The 17,263-nt window shown below is 45.9% G+C and overlaps 1 protein-coding gene across 2 annotated transcripts; it reads right to left on the reverse strand.

Annotated features, from left to right (window-relative positions):
* Window positions 1-1,400: 1,400 nt before the first annotated feature.
* LOC129326533 (uncharacterized) lies at window positions 1,401-4,634 on the reverse strand. Of its 2 annotated transcripts, XM_054974744.1 has the most exons (4): window positions 3,891-4,634; window positions 3,339-3,642; window positions 1,995-2,060; window positions 1,401-1,900 (listed from the first exon to the last, which is right to left on the reverse strand). In XM_054974744.1, the coding sequence occupies exons 2-4, from the start codon at window positions 3,412-3,414 to the stop codon at window positions 1,404-1,406; spliced, it is 639 nt and encodes a 212-aa protein (XP_054830719.1). In that variant the 5' UTR covers window positions 3,415-3,642; window positions 3,891-4,634; the 3' UTR covers window positions 1,401-1,403. The 2 variants fall into 2 exon arrangements, with proteins under 2 accessions (XP_054830719.1, XP_054830720.1); XM_054974745.1 differs by lacking the exon at window positions 3,891-4,634 and having other exon boundaries at window positions 3,339-3,652.
* Window positions 4,635-17,263: the final 12,629 nt, after the last annotated feature.

Here is a 17,263-nt window from a genome sequence, read left to right on the forward strand (position 1 = left end):
GTCCCCAAACCACAAGGGCCAGAGACAGCCCTTCTGAAGGCACTTCAGCAGCCCACAGAGTCGAACATCTTCCCGAGCTTGCTGAACAACCACAAGCTTCTGGTGCCACAAATGACACATCAGAGGTTACCTCATCCTCCCACAGAGCGTTGGAGATCACAAACCTTGCTGAGGAACCACAAACCACCACTGGCAGAGATAGCCCCGGTGAAGGCACCTCATCATCCCACACAGTGGATCCGGTAACCCTGCTTGCAGAGGCACCCCAAACTTCCGCTTCAGATGGAACCTCATCACAGCACAGAGTGGCCGAGCTCGGTGACCTTCCCGAGGAACCCCAAACGACCACAGACAGCCCCTCTGCGGGTGCTTCCTCCTCCCTCAGAGTGGATCATGTTGTCGAGCTTGCTGGGAAAGTGAAGCAGGTGGTGGCAACATGTCTCCGTGTGTGTGAGTTTTAATTTAAAATGAAAAAAAAATTTAAAGGCACCATATCAACCATGACTTATCCAATGTGTTGGGCATTGTTTGCAAGATTAAAATTGGGGTGGAAAGGGAAATAGCTGGGGAAGAGTAGAATTTTTTCCTTGCCTTAGGAACAACCACAAATTTCCCCTGACGCATGCCATTTCAGTCAAAGGATTGCACTGCAATGGTGTTTGATTTCGGCAAAAGTTGTCATGACAAAAAAACCAGCTACTACAAATTACCGTGCTGGACACCCTCCAAAGACAGGGTTCAATGGGAGGTGATGGTTAGTGATCTACCTTTCAGTGACTGTGATTTTTATTTTCCCAGTGAAAAAGACCAACAGGAGGATTGACGGCCTTGAGAGGCAGCTGAGGATTTTGAGACAGGAAACCAAGGAGGATATCGGCAAGCTGAGGAATGACCTGGACAAAATAATCCATCAATCAAAGGAACAGTGATCATGTTTTAATGATTAACAGTAAAAAGTTTTAAACGGCACAAACAATAAATAGTTTGGTTATGTTATAGCAGTTAACATTAAAAAATTTTCAAAAAACACACACAATAAATATGGTTGTCATGTTTTAAAATTTCTCAGACCAAATAATACCTATCCACAATCAAACTGTGAAACCTATCTGAAATGTTTATTTATTGCCGAACTCAACTTTCACATGAAGTGACCGGGACCAAACAATCTCCCTTTTCTGATGACTCAATGCAATTGAGTTGTTCTTTCCCCCTGCCTCTCCTCCTCTTCCCTCCTCCAATTTAGTGTCCCTGGGGCTGTGATGGGTTGATCCGGGCAATTCCACACTCTCAGCGGGTTTGTGGGAGAGTGAAAAAAGGGAAAGGGGAAATGAATTTGGCCGTGGCCCATGCCCTGCTCAACTTCCCCAGAAAGGAGTGATATTTCACATTTCAAAGGTTTTTCACAAATCAAATTTCTTGCTGGGTTTAATCACACGGCACCTCTTTCTGGGTGGGTTCTCCTGTGAAGATCTATGCACACTTCCCCTTCCACATGATGGTCCTGGCATGGCTTGGTGACTCTGCTCACGGTTTCCCCCCAGCAAAATTTCGGTTAGGGAGCTTAAGGCACTGACCGCTCTGTTGATGCCCTCAAAGTTCTGCTGCTGCGCCTCAATGAAAGCCTTTCTGTCTTCTTGTGCCTCCCTCATAGTGTCCTCATGCCTTCTCTGCTCCGCTTCCAGAAATTGCATGCGCCACTCTCGGCTCTCCGTCAATGTCTGTTTTCTTTCCTTGGCATTGTTGTTCTCCTCTCTCTCTGCCTGAGACAACATCTTTTCTGCCACGGTGCTAAGCAAGGCCACACGTCTGCTTCGGGTTCTAGCCTTTTCTAGCCGAGATGCAGGCGACATCTGTGCCGTGGTTTTTGGTGCGGTTTCAACGGGCTGATTTTCAGCGACTGAAACCAGGAATTGAGAAATTGGTGTGATTGTAAGAGAGAAATTTGTTTCTAGAAAGGGTTGAAGGAATCACGACCGCAAAAGCACACTCACCCACATTTTGACGACCGCCGTCCTCATGCTCCTCCGGGATTTCATCCACCTGAGTCAAGTCCGAATCTGTGGGAATTCAAAGGAAAAAATTTTTCTGATGATTGTGTCAGAATAGAGATGCCAGAGGTTGAATCTGGTTTTCTAGTTGAAAGCGGCAGCCAGTGAGAGCAGACAAAACTAGAGCGAGGTGGACTGAAAGGGCAAGTGCGGAGGCGAGTCTCACAGTGTGTGGATGCTGCCACAATTCAGCCCAAATTATTATAGCTAATGCTGTACATGTGAAAGGTTCAAGATTCTATCCCTGGCATCTCCAGATAAAGAGTCTTGTAGACAGAATTTGAGACTGACATTTCTGTCTAAGAACCTCAAGATATGTCACCAGCCCAGAAAGCAATATAATGAGTGACAGCACTTGGGGTTATGCCACTTCACATGTCAATGAACCAGCATTTGTGGTTTCCGGGTACACCATCCGCACTCAGAAGAGGGAACATCACGAAGTTAGCGCACATGTTCTCAAAGGCAATGCAAGATATATTCAAGCAATAAAACATGGATGTTTGGGCCAAGCAGTAGTTCTTTGATCATGAAAAAGCAGGTTTCCCCCCCCCCCCCCAAAAAGGTGGGACTGGCAAGGCAGCCAATTCCGCCTTCAGTTTATGTTCTGAAAAATAGAGGCTGTGATGTGATCAAAGAAAGTATTGCTTTTCACAAACCTTCATGTGTGGTTGCCAGCTCTGGTTTGCGAAATCCATAAAGATTTGGGTGCAGTGCCTGTGCATGGCAGAAGCTCAGCCACAGCATGCGATGTTATGCCATAGAATTTGTCCTACTTAGATGCCATTGTGCCCAGGGAAAACCCCCTTTGCAGTCCCGAGATTGGCCGTAATTCCTTGAAGATTCCCAGCCCTTCTGGAGACTGGCAACTTTAAATGCTCGAACAGTTGAAGTGGCATACAAGTAAGAGCAAGGTAACAGAAAACAATTATGTTCTTTGACAATGCAGAACTTGAGTTATGTGCTTTGTCGGTGCCCAACCTTCCACCGTGAATGTTGGGCGCACCCACGTGCACCGTCAAGCGAGAGACAGTTTTGTGGCTTTCTTTCTGTAATGACTTTGGCAAACATCATTTTTAAGCTGACTGTCTTCTCTACTGTGGAGGCCCTCTAAATCAATCATCCAAAGTAATTCAAATCAATTAAGTTAATTCATTGACAGAATGATCCTAATGCCCTTCTAAGACCACCTTTATCTAGAAAGAACAGAAATCCTCACGCCAACGGTGTCTCTGCCTTATGCACCCCGTCCACTCTGCCAAACAGGATCATGGCACTCGATCTTACCTTCTTCTCCCACCTCTCCCCCATCACATGCTTCCATCAATTGTTCCTGGTCAGATGCAGCCCCTGGAAGAAACATAAGCGTAAGTTATATTTAGGAAAGTTTGGATATTAGTGATGCGAGTATGAATGGAAGACTCTTGTCAGAATAACATGTATTGTCCAGTGATGTGAACTCCCAAGTGGCTTGACGATGTCACAGGATAACAGGTTCCCACACATCTAATGTCACCGGTGCATGTCCAAACTTGTTGATTACTGTGACTTCAGGGTCGCTTCTGCTTGAGTTGTTTTTCACGGAATAAATCTGCAGGTGAGCAAAGGATCACTTGAAAAATCCATACCCACCACATCCCCCCACCCTAGGCCCCTCTTCACACACCCACCATTACAAGTGCCAACACAGATAGATTGCTTTGGCAAGGGCCTGACACCGGCAAAGTTCATAGGAAGAATGGGCATTGTCTATCTGTAACGTTATAACGTTTCGCCTAGTGGTCACATCCCTCCCCAGGATTCTGCCGCTTGACCCACAACAGCAGGAAACACACTTACCTTGATCGTTTGCTGTGACATCCACAGATTGTAGATTCAGGGTCACCATCGGGTGGCTAAACAGTTCCTCGGACCCCTCAAATTGAACTGGTCTCGGAGTGTCGGCATGCGGAAGGGAGAGGCTTCTGGCCACCCGTTGTGGCCTGATGCTGGCATCGCCCCTGAAGATACGATGTAGCTGGGCATAATATGGGCACGTTGTGGGTGCATTTCCGGATTTGGAGTTGTGTGCCACCACTCGTTTGTATTCTTGGCGCATCGCTTTGGTCTTCGTCCGACATTCCAAAGCCGTGCGCTTGTGCCCTCTTGCCGCCATCTGCTCCGCGATCTTTTCGAAGACGTCTATGTTTCTGTGGCACATTGACAGTGACTCCTGGACCTTCTCCTCTCCCCAGAAGTCGATGAGATCCAGTGTCTCCCTCTCCCTCCACGACACTCCTCGTCCAGCCATTTTCTGCATCGCCATCTGAGCCGTTAGATAGACCAGGAATGAACTTCTCCCGCCCAGCAGTGCTCGAGCTCTCAGTGGTCCGGCTTGGTCACATGACCCAATTTTCGTGTCTCGCAGCACGCAACACCCTCTCCTGATGTCGTTTTTGTTGTGTGATGAACGTTTAAACGTTAAAATGTTCAGTTTAAAGGGTGAGAAAAAAAAAGGGATTTTGTGGCCATCGGGAGTTTGATTGTCGGAAAAAACATGTGCGCACAATCACGACATGAACGACTCTCCCGCCAAGCATTGCTCGAGCTCTCACTGGTCCGCCTTGGTCAAATGACCCGATTTTCGGTTCTCGAGCAATGCCCCTCAGCAAAAAAAAAAAAAGGGAAAGTGGGATTTGTGGCTGTGCTGGAAGGCTGCTAATTGGAAAGAGCACAACCGGAGCGTCAGGGAAAATAGGTCAGGACAGGAATGAAGTAAACGCATAAACGTTACTGCCCCCACTGAACCGAAAAAAAAATGGCGGAATAAAATTTTTGAGAGCTGCGGCCGGTGGGAGTGGCTAGACCGGCAGACTGTCCAATCGGGGGTTAGGGAAGCAAAAAAGGGACAAACGCTTTCACACTAGCATACTGCGGGCTGGGAGCCGTTTTGCAGCGAATGAACGTTAACTTCGCAGTATGTCCGCAGGAGGAAAAATCGGAGAAACCACTGACATGCTGCGGATTGGCATTCCATGACTCCTTCCTGAGTGTGAAATCCACAGAAACATGGGATGAAATACAGGTGCAAACGCGAGCTAAAAACTGAGTGCGAAATGCACCATTGTCGGGGAGCAGCATTCAAAACCCCTGTGCCTAGATAACGCAGCCTGACGGCTCAGGTTGGTCTGTTTGAGGTGTGATTGTGAATTTGGAAGCCTACGTCTTCCTTATCATTCCCAATCAAGAGGGGGAGATGTTGTATTCCTGTATAAGTGAAGCCGGCCTATTTTCTATAATCCTGGAATCCATTTTTAAGTATGGAAAGCACCAGACTATTTTACTTGACACAAGCTATGCTCATTTGGGACAGATTCCAAAATGACATATTCTGAACAGGAGAGGACAAAGTGTTTGCTTTTGCTGTTTGCATTAGCCAGTGTACAGAAGCAAAAATCGATAGCAGGTCAGTATCTTGTCAGTCGGCCAGAACCCGACCATGCTCAATGTCACAGAAACCTAGCAGAAAAGGAGGGGCTGACAGACAATAAACTCAGAGGCTTACTTTAAACGGACAATCTTTCTGACTTTTTAAGATTCAAAGACGTTAAAACACAGTAATTCATACATCTACTCTTATGTCTAAAGAAGAAGGAAAACACTGTGCACACACTAGCAATCATGAGAACACAATTAAAGAGGGGAAAAGAGGAAAATCCACAGCAAGAGAGATTCTTTTAAAGAGCTTTTGGTTTTAAAGGAGGAAACACTGACTGACCAGTTGCAGACTTAGTTCAGACCATTCAGAGATACTAGTTCAAGTCACTTAGAAACACTGCCTTGACTATGACATCACGCTGACACTAACCACATGATTGTATTGCTGGAAACACACATGCATGCATATATCCATATATTCACAGCTCAATCAATCTCACTATATCTTTACATGAAATAACTCAGCAATCACTATACATATATCAATCACATAGGCCTTAATCATAAGGAACTAAGGATATACTGAACCAAACAAAATGGAGTCTAAATGAACTTTGAATGGAAACGTGGCAATAAGCTAAGATCTAGGGGATTTTTGCTGATACATGATATTCATATGAGTAATGATAACAAATACTAAGGGATCAGAATGACCTAACCGTTTTACAGATGTCACGATCTCAGCGCAAAATCTGCAAATGCTACAATTTTTAGGTGATTTCCAGTGCCAGGAATGACTCTGAAGAATCTCATTGGTGAATTTGAATGGGTTGATGTAAGCCAAAACTGTATAAAAATGAGCAAGAAAACCATGGAGTCTAAGAAGCTAGGAGGGGAGAAAGGAAGGAATACCTCCTTGCTATCTCTCTCCTTTCCTTTTCAGGTTGGCAAAGCGCTCTCCCATTCTTTCCATCAACGAGAATCTCTGGGACATCTCCAGGATTGGTAAGATGATTCACTATGTCTTGTTCTTGTTGTGTTGTTGATCAAGCTATTGCAATGCTAAGACCATGCTGTACCACGATAATTAAAGTCTATGTAACCTATGCAAAATGATTTAAATAAAACTTACTGAAATTTATGTCCAGGCCTGTGTTGTATCCTTGCTCTCTCTTCATTTGGGAAAATCTGACTCAGTTGAAGATATACTAAAGATACCCCCCTTTCGCATGGTAAACTGTTGGCTAACAGCCAAGCTAACACACGTAACCTGAGGAGTGGGAAGGGAAGAGTGTACAGTGTCTCATTGAAAGAATTGGACCCAGCTTTTATTGTGAATGGTCTCTAGTCCTCATGTTGCATTGCAAAAAAGTGTAGGAACAGGAAGGCAGAAGTTGTGAAGGCTGGCAAACGTTAAATAAGGATCTCTAAGTGGTGGGGGAACTGAATGGTTTCCAGTTGGTAAAGGTGTCAGACCTGAGAGGCCATTTTAAAGTCCATTAGAAAAGAACCAGTTCATAGCTAGGAGATAGATCAAGATGGGTAGCCGTGTTAATCTGTCTGTAGCAGTAGAAAAGAGCAAGAGTCCAGTAGGACCTATAAGACTTAATAAAATTTGTGGTAGGGTATGAGATTTTGTGAGTCACAGCTCACTTCTTCAGATACTAGGTAGGGAAACCGATGGATAGACAGCAGTATGAGAAAGTTAGAGATAAGCAGGTGGATGGAGACCACGTATGGTGTTGCTGTTTTTCCCTTTCTGTGCTTCTCTTGTGATAAAGGATTAAACTATACATAGGCATGTGTCAAAAGTATACACTGCCAGAGAAGTTTGTTTACTATGAATGAACCAACTATGTATTAATAAGTCATATCTTCCTACTTTGATAAACCAATGAATACTAGCTTGATGGTGAAGGGTGCTCTCAAGTCATAGCTGACTTACGGCGATTCCTGGTGGGGTTTTCAAGGCAAGAGACTAACAGAGGTGATTTGCTGTTGTCTGCCTCTGCAACACTGGTCTTTGTTTGAGGTCTCCCATCCAATTACTAACCAAGGCTGACCCTGCTTAGCTTCTGAGATCTGATGAGATCAGGCTCACCTGGGCTATCCAGGCAGGGTGAATACTAGCTTAACTTGTACAACCAGGGCTCATTTCGAGGGGGAACATGCAGGAACCCAGTTCTGGCAGTTTCCCAAAGAGGTCACATGTCAAGTGGCCCCGCTCACCTGACTCTCGGCCATTTTGGGCCCGTTTTGTCCTGGACTGGGGCTGAAACGGCCCAGATTGGGCCTCTGATAGGTGGTGGATCACTCTCCTTCTCAGCAGCGGCCAAATCCTGACCATTTTCAGCCCCTTTTCGGCCTTTTTCAGCCCCTTTTTGCTGTTTTGGGCCCAATTTCGGCCCTGAATGGGCAGGATTGGGTCCAAAACAGCCAGGATAGGGGATGCCAGGGGGTGTGGCATATGCAAATCAGTTGTGCTAATGAACTATTTCCTGAGACGGCAAGGGGCGTGGCATATGCTGATGAGTTATGCTAATGAGTTATGCTAATGAGACCCCTGTGTACAACCCCTCCCCTGCACCACAGCGGTAAGTCTCCATTTTGGAAGAACAGTAGCTGCTTAAAGAAAGTGTTGTAGCTTCTTTAAACCTGGTTTGAATGATTATTTTCCACAACAGACACCAGATGTAGTGGGATTTTTTTCCTTTCTCTTCTCTCCTTCCTGCCCCTCGAGGTTTATATCTGTTGGATGCAAGTCTCAGCTTGAGACGATTGCAGAATATGGGTCATTTATGGGCCACGATGCTCTCCTATTTCATCCTTTCAACGACTCTGTGAAGCAGGTTACGGCTGAGAGGGAGTGTCTAGCCGAAAGCCTTGCGGATCTTTGGGGCTGTGCTAAGATTTGAACTCACGTCTCCTTGATCGTCATCTGACACCCTGACAGCTCACATGACAAGTTGCCTTGGGCATTGGGGAAAGGCAGAACACAAATACTTAAATAAGAATAAATGATACTGATTTTCTCATGCCAGGTTGTCTTATTGGGCCTCAAGCCTAAATAATTGTTTTCTTGCTGTCTTTTCAGGGAAGGTGTTTGTATGCAAAAGAAGGTTCAAGTAGCCAAGTCGATCTGCAGTGAAAGAGAAAGATTTGAGGCCAGTAGCACCTTAGAGACCAACAACTAGGGTTGCCAGCTCCAACTTGGGAAATTCCTGGAGATCTGGAGGGTGAAACCTAGAGAAACCTGGAGAAAGTGGGATAGAGTCCACCCCCCAAAGTAGCCATTTTCTCCAAGTGAACTGATCTCTGTGGCCTGGAGACCAGTTGTAATTCTGGGAGATCTCCAGCCACTACCTGGAGGCTGGCAACCCTACCAACAACATTTCCAGGGTATCATTTTTCAAGAGTCAAGCTCCCATTTTCAGGTATGGTATCTGATGAAAGGAGCTTAACTCTTGAAGGTTTATACTCTGGAAATCTTGTTGGTCTTTTAAGGTGCTACTGGCCTCGAATTTACTGTTCCATGCAAAAGATAAAATGTGCAAATATTCACAAATACAACAGTATGTAAACTTTTATTCCCATGTACTTCCTGAAGGGGGTGTGATTGCATTGCGATTTCATCCCGCCTACGGCTCTTAAAAAGTCTGCCAAGAAAACGTCCTGCGACGTCCCCCCATGGGTCAGTAATGACTTGGTGCTTGCACAGGGGACTACCTGTACCTTTTTTTATGGCTCTTCCAGCTCCCACCTCCCAGGCTTCTGTGAATGGGGCAAAAACTCTCCCTCCTTGACTAGTATTTTTCAAAAACCCTTTTAGTTCCATCTCCAGAACGAAGAGAACAGGGAGAAGGGCAAATCCCTTCCGTTTGTCTTGTTCCCCTAATGTATGCGACCCCTTTGGGCGGTGTAAGCGGTTTAAGCATTTGCCAGAAAAAGGAAAGAAGGGGGAGGACCTTTTAATGACAAAACTAATGTGATTATTCAGGGGGATGTGAGGAGAGGGTATTGAAGGCTTAAAGGAAATCTGTTAGAATAGCTGAATGTGTCGGCTTAATCCTTTCTCTAATGTGGCCGGACAAAGCTCCAGAAAGCAATTGCCCTTTCTTAGCTGGAATAAATGCAAAGTCTCCAGAGGTAAGCATGGCTTTCTTTGCCCCTTATGCCTCACTTTCTCTTGGAAACAAAACCCACGAGGAAGGAGGAAAGATGGAGCACTCTGGAAAAATGCTTTACTGGAGAAAAGTCGCAAAACTAGAAGAAATGCCTCCTGTTCTTGCTCCCCATTCAACAGCCCCAACTAATTCCGGACTCATACTTTCACCCTCCCAGGTATATGTCTTTGCAGGCAGTTCTTGTGTAACTTTCCCTCCTCCTTAATAGCACTTGATAGAACATCGGTTACAGTGCGTACATATTGCTGGCATTATCTCAATAACCTTAACAATCGTGCTGTACGGAAATTCAGTTTTATTCCCTGTCTTGTAGATGGGTCGTAACTGGAGGACACGTTAGGAATTAGGAAGTTAAGGATACTGCAATTGTTTACATCAACGTTGTCCCAAAATGAACTTGCTAAGGTTGCCAGCTCCAGGTTGGAAAATTGAGATTTGGAAATAGAGCTTGGAGAGGGTAGGGTTTGGGTAATAGAGGGACCTCAGCAAGGTATAATACCATAGATTCCAAAGCTGCCTTTTCCCCAGGGTAACTGATCTTTGCTGTCTCGAGACCAGTTGTGATTTTGGGAGATCTCCAAACCCCACTTGGAGGTTAGCAAAGCTATAATGTACAGATACTTGTATGATAACGACAACAATAACAACAAAATTTGCTTTATATACCGACCTTCAGGACAACTTAACGCCAACTCAGAGCAGTTTCCAAAGTGTGTTATTATTATCCCCACAGCAATCACCCTGTGAGGCTGAGAGGGCTTCAAAGAGCTAAGACTGACCCAAGGTCGCCCAGCTGGATGGAGAAATGGGGAATCAAACCCGGTTCTCTAAATTAAAGTCCTGCCGCTCTTAACCACTATACCAAACTGCCTGGTATATTTGACTTGTGGGGCAAACAGTTATTCCAGTGAGGCAATTGGACCCTGAAATGGTACCAGGACATGATTAAATCCTCCCTTGCCCAGCACCATGGCACCATCCGAATCCAAATAAGAGCTGCTGTAGCATAGTGGTTAAGTGGTTGGGTTGCGAGTCAGACCTCTGCTGGTTCGACTCCCACAACTGCTATGAACTCAGCAGGTGGCCTTGGGTAAGCCACTCCACTCAACCCCATCTTCCCTGACTGTATTTTGGGAATAATAACACTATGTTCACTGCTCTGAGTGGGCACTAATCTCTCTAGAAGAATTGTATATAAGCATACTTCTTGTTGTTGTTATTAATATTATCTCTTCCTTATGATGATGTAAGCCTAGGGTTGCCAGCTCCAAATCGGGAAATTCCTGGAGATCTAGAGGGAGAACCTGGAGAAAGTGGGGTTTGGGGAGGGAAGAGACCTTGGCATGGCACAGTTCCATAGAGTCCACCCCCCAAAGTAGACATTTTCTCCAGGTGAACTGATATCTGTGGCCTGGAGACCAGTTCTAATTCCAGGAGATCTCCAGCCACTACCTGGAGGCTGGCAACCCTATGTAAGCCTCTTGGAGTCTCCATCAGGGAGAAAATCTGTGTTATAAATAAATGCATACATATTTGCGTTTGAAGCTACTATGAGAGCCCAGGTTGCCAATCTGCCACGCTCTCGAAGTGTCCCTAACTTGGCACTATATGACGAAGCCATTTCCCCACATAGCAGGGCCGCACCCCTCTTTTTTATCCCCAAGTTTAAGGACTTTAGGAAGCCATGTTCTCCTGAAAGGCAACCTTTATGGCATCTCTCACCTTCTCTCCTGAACCGATGAAATCTGCGTTCTCTCACAAGGGGGACCAATAACCGTTGAAGCAGCAGGAAGCCAACCTAATAAGGGAAAGCCCTTGAGTTATAGAGGTAACCTGCAGAAATCCTAGGTCACCGAGTAATTTACAGAGGCGGCCGAATGTCATTCGAGAACAATTCGGTCAGTCTAGGCCCCAAGTGTCTAGGGTCTCCTGCTGCTCATATTATTAATACTATCAACAAACAGCAGGGAAGTTGTGCACACAGAAAAGAAACCCAACTTAAGCCGCCAAGCCGAAGCTCAACCAGTGGCCAGTATTCAGTGGGAAGCTGAATTGGTTGCTAACAAGGGGGAAAAGAAAGAGAAAGGGGGAAAATTAAACTCTATATCTCACAGGACATTTAGTGAATATCGTCTACAAGGCTGTGGAAAGAAGACATTGGCATTCATGGGGTGACTGGCCAGGGAAGTAGCAATGTTTTTTTGTGATTTGCTCGTGTATCGTTGAAACAATTTTGCTGGTAGTCGCCCATGGAGACGAGGGGGTGCGTGGGAGAGGAATGGTTTCTAGGCACCCCCAAATCATTTTAAATTAATATCCAGCTGACAACGCAAACCTTTTCTTTGACACAGCGTGGGAATAAGTAGTCAACACAATATAAACAGGTCAGCTGGAAGGAGAGGTAAAACTCTCAGGAAAGGATTGCCAACTTCATCGCCACTCTTTGCTCCTGTGTCCGCAGCTCATGTTGCCAATTTGACTGGACAAGTATTGATATTGCATTTATAGCCACCTTTTTTCCAATGTGGCATGCCCAGGTTCCTTGGAGGAACCCTCATTCGTGCTCAAAAAGTCAGACATACAAGCCTGCTGCGTTACGGACCCCCAGACTGTACCTGGAGTTTTCATACGGCGAACATTTCATCAGTTGATTTATGCGTACGAAATTGCTGTTAAAGGCAAACTCTTGGCTATTTTCCCCCGGTCTGCTTGCAACCCTACTGTATGATCTGATCATGAGAGTATTCTAGAAAGTTTCAGGTGGGCAGCTATGTTAGTCTGTGGGAGAAGAGTAAGATCCAAGTCCAGTAGCACCTTAAAGACCAACAAGATTTCCAGGGTATAAGATTTCAGGTCTCTCAAAAGTTTATGCTAGGTTGGCCAGGTGCCCACTGGCCACAGGCAAACTCCCGGCAATTTACCTCCCTGCCTGGAGAGCACAGGCAATCGACAGTTTGAGACAGGCCACCTAGAGATCATCCATCATCACCAGGCAGCCTGGGCAAATGGCTGTGGGCATGTTTCCATCTGATGGTGTCACTTTGGATTCCTCCAGAAATGATTGCATCGCTTAAGGGTCATTTTTTTAAAGATTTGGAACCAAATATTATGTTATGGGCTGATTTTTGGCAAAAAATGTGCAAGGGAAACAGCCACAAGTACCCCACACACCCCGTTCGCTCAGGGGATATTGTTGTTCCTTAAAGTGCTCCTGGACTCATATCTTGTTCTTCTAAAAAGGTTTTTTTTTTTTTGGATATTGCTTTCCAGCCCTCTCTTAGCCGAGAAATGCATTTTTTCTGGCTCAAAACTAGAGGCTTATTTCACTGTTAATATTTTACTTTTCAAGAGTGGAAGAAAATTGATCCATTCATACCCCCCTCCACCAACTTTCATCATGAGACCCTGTTCTGGGTGCCATTTCCACATGGAAAGGAAGAAAGCCCAGAGCAGAGACTCAAACAGTGACACAACAGGCAGCCTCCGCCCCAGGTAATTCTGCTGTACCTCTATGTGTCACAATTACTGAAGGATCCGTTTGCTCTTGATGCAGAAATGCCCCAGAATGATCCTGAGTGGAGACAGATGGGAGGGAAGCAAGGCCTGAGTACCGAATCATGTAGAACGGCAGTAAGCAGTATCCTCCATGGACGGATTCTTTGAACTCACAAGTGCCTTTTAATCATTTGCTTTATTGGTTTCTCGCAGGTTGTTGGCATACAGTGGCCGACCTGACCACCTGGATCCATGCTATGGTAACATCCAGGCTTGACTGTTGTAATGCCTTATACGTAGTTCTCCCATCCAAATTAACTAGGAGGCGCCAATTGGTGCAAAATGCTGCAGCACGACTGCTATCAGGAGCGAGCAGGCGCATAAACATCACCCCCATTCTGCAGTCACCCCATTGGCTACCTATCAGATACAGTTCACAGTTCAAGGTATTGGTTATCTCATACAAAGCTCTTCATGGTCTTGGCCCAGCATACCTACGGGGCCGCCTCCTTCCCTATGTTCCTCCATGGCAGCTTTGCCCATCTGAACAGTGTCTCCAGCACGTGCCATCCTGCACATGGGCAAAATCAATAACAGCCTGTACCTGGGCTTTCTCTGTGGTGGCCCCTACCCTCGGTCTGCCCAGGGAGGTCAGGACAGCCCCCACTCTCCTAGCTTTCCGCAAAATATGCAAAACCGAATTATTCAAAAAGGCTTTTGTATTGTAGGGAGGGGCTTCTCAGATGCACTGCCGGCACCAGGGTTTCTGGCACCTGTGGCAACACCCCATGGGCGCGCGCACAGCACGCGCATGCCACAGACTGCATGATGACACCATCACGCGATGACATCATCACACAGCGCAAGCCGGGGGCATTGGCCAGCGGATGGTTGGGGTGGTGGGTGGAGGCTGCTCTGCGCTCCGCATGCCGCCCCGGCATGCCAGCTCTGTGGTGCGCGCCTCCGCCCCCGACACCCCCTCCGGTGCCTCTCTGGTGCCCTCATGCCCTGTGGCTGCTGCCTACCTGGCCTCAATGGGCACACTGGCCCTGCTCAGATGCTTCGCTGATGAGTTAAGGACCATATACTTCACCACTATGCTGCCTTACATCCTAACTGTTGTCTTAAATATGTGCTCCAATGAGCTACCTGTGCTTCATATGGCCTAATGTCAGCCCTAGAACTGCATATGTTGTTTCAGCATTTCATCAGCTCTGTATTGGATCCTTGCTAATGCCATGTCTCAGTAAAATTGTGTTTATTTACCCTATGGCATTTTTATGGAAATGTCCTTGAAATTGACTGTACTGGTCTCACACTGTGTAATCTGTTTTAAGTCTCAGTGAGAAAGGCAGACTATAAATAAATAAATAAATAAATAAATAAATAAATAAATAAATAAATAAATAAATAAAGAAAGAAAGAAAGAAAGAAAGAAAGAAAGAAAGAAAGAAAGAAAGAAAGAAAGAAAGAAAGAAAGAAAGAAAGTTTGTGAAGTACTATGTCCTGTCTGCTTAATTCCTTACCCATTCACGACCTTTTTTTCAACCCGCAGTTATCTTTTCAGATTGAGATCAAAATCGGTTCAAAGGCCACTATCTCAGAATTATAGATCATGATATAATAATTATTAATAACAACAATAAGAACAACAATAGTGTGTTTATATATCACCTTTCTGGACAGATTAGTGCCCACTCAGAGCAGCGAACAGTTGGGGAGCTGGGGCTGAGAGGAGTAGCTTACTCAAGGCCACCTGCAGAGCTCATGGCAGTAGTCGAATTCGAACCAGCAGAGTGGCGACTCGCCACCCAACCACTTCACCATTATGCTACAGCAGATCTCATTTGGATTTAGATGGTGCCATGGCACTGGGCAAAGGAGGATTTAATCATGTCCTGGTACCATTTCAGGGACAAATTACCTCACTGGTCAAAGTATCTGCATGTTATAGCATTGCTAACCTCCATGTGGGGCCTGGAGATCTCACAGAATTACAATTGATCTCGCAGACATCAGTTACCCTGGGAAAATGGCTGCTTTGGAGGCTGATTTTCAACCACTGAACCACTATCCTACAGCAGCGCCTTGAAAACTGACTAGCACTGCCGGGTTCAACCACAGAGTTTCTGGCAATGTGTAGACAGCAAGTAGCATGCAACTCTACACGCTTCACTTTCTCCTGAAGCAGGATTCACAGCAACAGTTTGGTGAGCCAGTTTGGTGTCGTGGTTAAGAGCGCGGGACTCTAATCTGGAGAACCGGGTTTGATTCCCCACTCCTCCACTTGAAGCCAGCTGGGTGGCCTTGGGTCAATCACAGCTCTTTCAGAGCTCTCTTCAGCCCCACCCACCTCACAGGGTGATTGTTGTGGGGATAATAACAACACACTTTGTAAACCGCTCTGACTGGGCATTAAGTCATCCTGAAGGGCGGTATATAAATCAAATGTTATTATTATTATTAAGGAGAGGAAGTGGAGCCCCCGAGGTGAGAACTGGGCTTTCTACCCAGGCAACACAATGCCTCTTACCACCTCTGCAGCTCTCCGTCCCCCCACTTCAAAATCCACCTCTTTTCCTCCTCTCTCCTCTTCCTCCGCCAAAATGAAGCTTATAGACATAATGAATGCATAATGTTTATTCTAATCAATCCAACACAAACGCAATTGGGGAGCGTTAAATGACAACATTTGATTCAAATGTACTCATTAGCAGAGGATGTAGGGATGGCCACAGGCATAGACAGATTTCAAAGCGGATTAGACAAATTCAAAGAGAAGAGGTCTGTCAGTGGCCACTAGCCATGGTGACTAAAGAGGACCTCCACATTCAGAGACAGTCAACCTCTGAATTTCAGCGCCAGGAGGCAACTTCAGAGGAAGGCCTCAGCCTCTATGCCCTGTTGGCCCTCTGGAGTAACTGGTCGGCTACTGGGTGAGATGGGATGCTGAATTAGATGGACTGATGGTCTCATCCAGCGGGGCTCTTCTTATGTTCTTATGAGCTTCTCCCCCCCCCCTTGCCCCCACACACAATTCTCTCAATCCTCGGCAGAAATGGAGTTAGCAGACGCTGCCAGGTGGCTTCTGAACTTCTCTTCCTCGGCAGCCAGCATAAATGTCCCAATCATCCAAATGTTTTGACACTTCTCTTATGTGTCCCCTCCTCTTCCCCCGGCATGGTTTCAGCTGCAGCCCAAGCTATATTCTAGAGCCATGTTTCCCCAGAAACCGCCTCTTTTGTTCTGCAAACCTCCAACCCTATCTCCACTTCTCCTTTGCAGGGACACTGCCGAAAGCTGGTGAATTGACTCCAAAGAAAGCAGGGATTTCAAAGAGGGCCGTTGCCATGTGCGCCGCTTGTTTTACTTGAATTTTCACTTGCGTTCGCCAAAGTCGAAGCAACTCCAAAACACTCTTAAGCTGCTCAGCTAGGCATCAAAGGGGCTTGCCGATGTGCTCCTCACATAGGCGCAACTTGTTCCCTTCAATCCACTGGTCGATGGTACATTTTTAAGCAAGTCTGGTAAGCAAGAATTAAGATTAAAAAAAACCCAAATGGTTGAGAGTTCTAAAAATGCATAAAAACAGGTGGGATTCTTATATGGTAGTCTTGAGCAAAAGTAAAAGAAGTATTGGAATGAGAGTGGGGCGGAAGGAATATTAAAATTTATTATCCTGCCTTTCCTCCAAAGAATTTAGGCCATCGTATATTTTTCTCTCCTCCTCCGTTTCATCTGCATAGCAACCCTGTGAGGTAGGCTGAGAGAATGACTGGCCCGAGATCATCCATTGAGCTTCATGGCAGTATGGGGCTTCAGATCCAGCTCTGCCAGATCCTAGTGTGACACTCTAACCACTAAACCATGCTGGCACACTACAGGATGTGATTAACAACAACAACAAACAATAACATTCTATTTATATACCGCCCTTCAGAACAATTTAAAGCCCACTCAGAGCGGTTTACAAAGTGTGTTATCCCCATAGTTTATAAAGTATGTTATCCCCACAACCAGGGCTTTTTTCTGGGAAAAAGAGGTGGTGGAACTCAGTGGGTTGCCTTTGGAGAAAATGGTCACATGGCTGGTGGCCCTGCCCCCAGATCTCCAGAC

This window comes from Eublepharis macularius, chromosome 3 (assembly GCF_028583425.1).
Source record: "Eublepharis macularius isolate TG4126 chromosome 3, MPM_Emac_v1.0, whole genome shotgun sequence".
NCBI classification, from domain to species: Eukaryota; Metazoa; Chordata; class Lepidosauria; order Squamata; family Eublepharidae; genus Eublepharis; species Eublepharis macularius.

What these genes read in the sequence shown, in the direction of transcription:
- LOC129326533 (XM_054974744.1), bottom strand. Translation starts at nt 3,414, where the DNA reads ATGTTTCTTCCAGGGGCTGCATCTGACCAGGAACAATTGATGGAAGCA. An exon ending in GGGAGAGGTGGGAGAAGAAG is followed by an intron (nt 2,061 to 3,338) that starts GTAAGATCGAGT and finishes GAATTCCCACAG; the next exon opens with ATTCGGACTTGACTCAGGTG. An exon ending in CGGCGGTCGTCAAAATGTGG is followed by an intron (nt 1,901 to 1,994) that starts GTGAGTGTGCTT and finishes TCCTGGTTTCAG; the next exon opens with TCGCTGAAAATCAGCCCGTT.